Source organism: Limulus polyphemus, unplaced genomic scaffold, assembly GCF_000517525.1.
Source record: "Limulus polyphemus unplaced genomic scaffold, Limulus_polyphemus-2.1.2 Scaffold6733, whole genome shotgun sequence".
Lineage (NCBI taxonomy): Eukaryota > Metazoa > Arthropoda > Merostomata > Xiphosura > Limulidae > Limulus > Limulus polyphemus.
In genome coordinates, this window is record NW_013672343.1 from 26,064 (window position 1) to 28,025 (window position 1,962).

The window sequence follows — 1,962 nt, forward strand, 5'->3', positions numbered from 1 at the left end:
TGTTTTCTATTCCTGGGGGTGTTGACACACCCTGTGTATCGACAGAAGCTGTATCACAAAGAAAAGTCTGTTTTCTATTCCTGGGGGTGTTGACACACCCTGTGTATCGACAGAAGCTGTATCACAAAGAAAAGTCTGTTTTCTATTCCTGGGGGTGTAGACCCACCCTGTGTATCGACAGAAGCTGTATCACAAAGAAAAGTCTGTTTTCTATTCCTGGGGGTGTTGACCCACCCTGTGTATTGACAGAAGCTGTATCACAAAGAAAAATCTGTTTTCTATTCCTGGGGGTGTTGACCCAACCTGTGTATTGACAGAAGTAATATCAAAGTTTCATTAACACACCTCGTATCAGCAGTGTTAAAATCATGACTTACGTATTCTTTTACATCTTGTCCACAATTTTCTTTTTCCATCGCAAGATTTTGCTCCTCTTCTTTCTGGATTTCCGCTAGAGTTTTAACAGGCTCTGGCAGAAATGTTAGGGACCTGCCAAGAAGAAATTACCCTTTTTTTATTTAATAGAAACAAAACATTGTCCCAAGTCTTAAGTTTTTCTCAAGTTATGAATACATTAAAATCTTTTTTTTTTTCCGCTTTACATAACCCAAACTTGATACCACAAAACCTTTAATGGTTTAAAAAATAGTGTTTAAACAAATCACACATAATCTTTGAAACTAATAACTTCCTTAAACGTATCCAAGACAGATTAATTTATTCCCACAAACATTCAAAACGAATTTTATTGATAAAATATTTTGTACAATCTCATTATGAGCAAACACCTGTTATGTAATATTAGTCTTTGGAGTGATATTTATAAAACAAAATCCTACTACTGTTATTGTAACTTGAGAATGTTAAACTATCAGAGTGCAAGTCATTTTGGAAAAGCATGTATTAGGAAATAACAGCACCAATTTCTAAGATTGTTTTTTTTTAATTTACCTAAAATAGAAAAATGCCTATAAACAAAACCTAAATTCCGTACAGCAATCGCGATTTTCTTTATGGTTCCGTTTTTGATTATTTTTTTTATAAGATTTATGTAAAACTTCTAAAGAAACAGATATCAGCACTAATTTTTACGTTTTTTTTTAAATACCGAACGTTTTGATTACATAACTGTAACATTTAATCTAATTATCATGATAAACAATGCCATACAAAGTATAGTTCCTTGAACTTGACAAATCAGTGTAAATGATAAGTAGTCTCTGGGCAATGGAACACGGGGCCTGTACCCCAATCCTATTTGATAGTGCCCTAAATCCCCAGTTAGTGTTTTGAAAAATCAGAACAGAAAACCATGATCGATATCATATTGAAATGCCGAAAACTCCTGTGCCTATGGGCCCGAGCCCTGAATCTCTTAAGTACCTAGCGACACTTTCGATTAAGTTATTTAAATGTTTATGATTTCCTAGTCCAGCTCCCATAAAAGGATTCATAATCTTTATTAGTGTGTCTGTCTAGAGTTAGAGGCGAAGGTTCTAAGAGTTAGGTATAGACATGTCATCTAGTCATAGGAAACAGGGTAATGTCAACAAGAAACCATTTCAATCTGACTTTATTTTTTTTCTCCGTTTTGTAACATACCATAAAGACATTATATCTGCTACACAGGATTGAGTAATGTGTCAGCAATTTCACAGAAAATGTGGAAGGTTAGATTAAATATGGTTAGATCATATTCAGCCGAGTTAGGTTAAGTCATGTCAAATAAGGATGAGGTAGATTAGATTATAATGAGTTAAGTTAAGCTAAGTCAGATTAGGATGAATTAGGTTAGGTAAGGTTATATTAGACTGTGGTAGGTCAGGTCATATAAGGATGAGGTAGGTTAGGTCAAGTCAGATTAGGATGAGGTAGGTCAGGTCAGACTAGGATGAGGTAGGTCAGGTCATATAAGGATGAGGTAGGTTAGGTCAAGTCAGATTAGGATGAGGTAGGTCAGGT

General features: G+C 34.9%; 1 protein-coding gene across 2 annotated transcripts in view; it reads right to left on the minus strand.

Moving 5' to 3' along the window:
- Positions 1-668, minus strand: part of LOC111089598 — a 5,583-nt gene extending 4,915 nt beyond the window's left edge. Inside the window, exon 1 of one of the 2 annotated variants that reach the window (XM_022402407.1) lies at positions 378-668. In XM_022402407.1, the coding sequence (XP_022258115.1) occupies positions 378-416 (39 nt within the window). In that variant the 5' untranslated portion in view covers positions 417-668. The remainder of the gene's footprint in view (positions 1-377) is intronic. The other variant, XM_022402406.1, reaches the window with a different exon arrangement.
- Between the last annotated feature and the right edge of the window lie 1,294 nt (positions 669-1,962).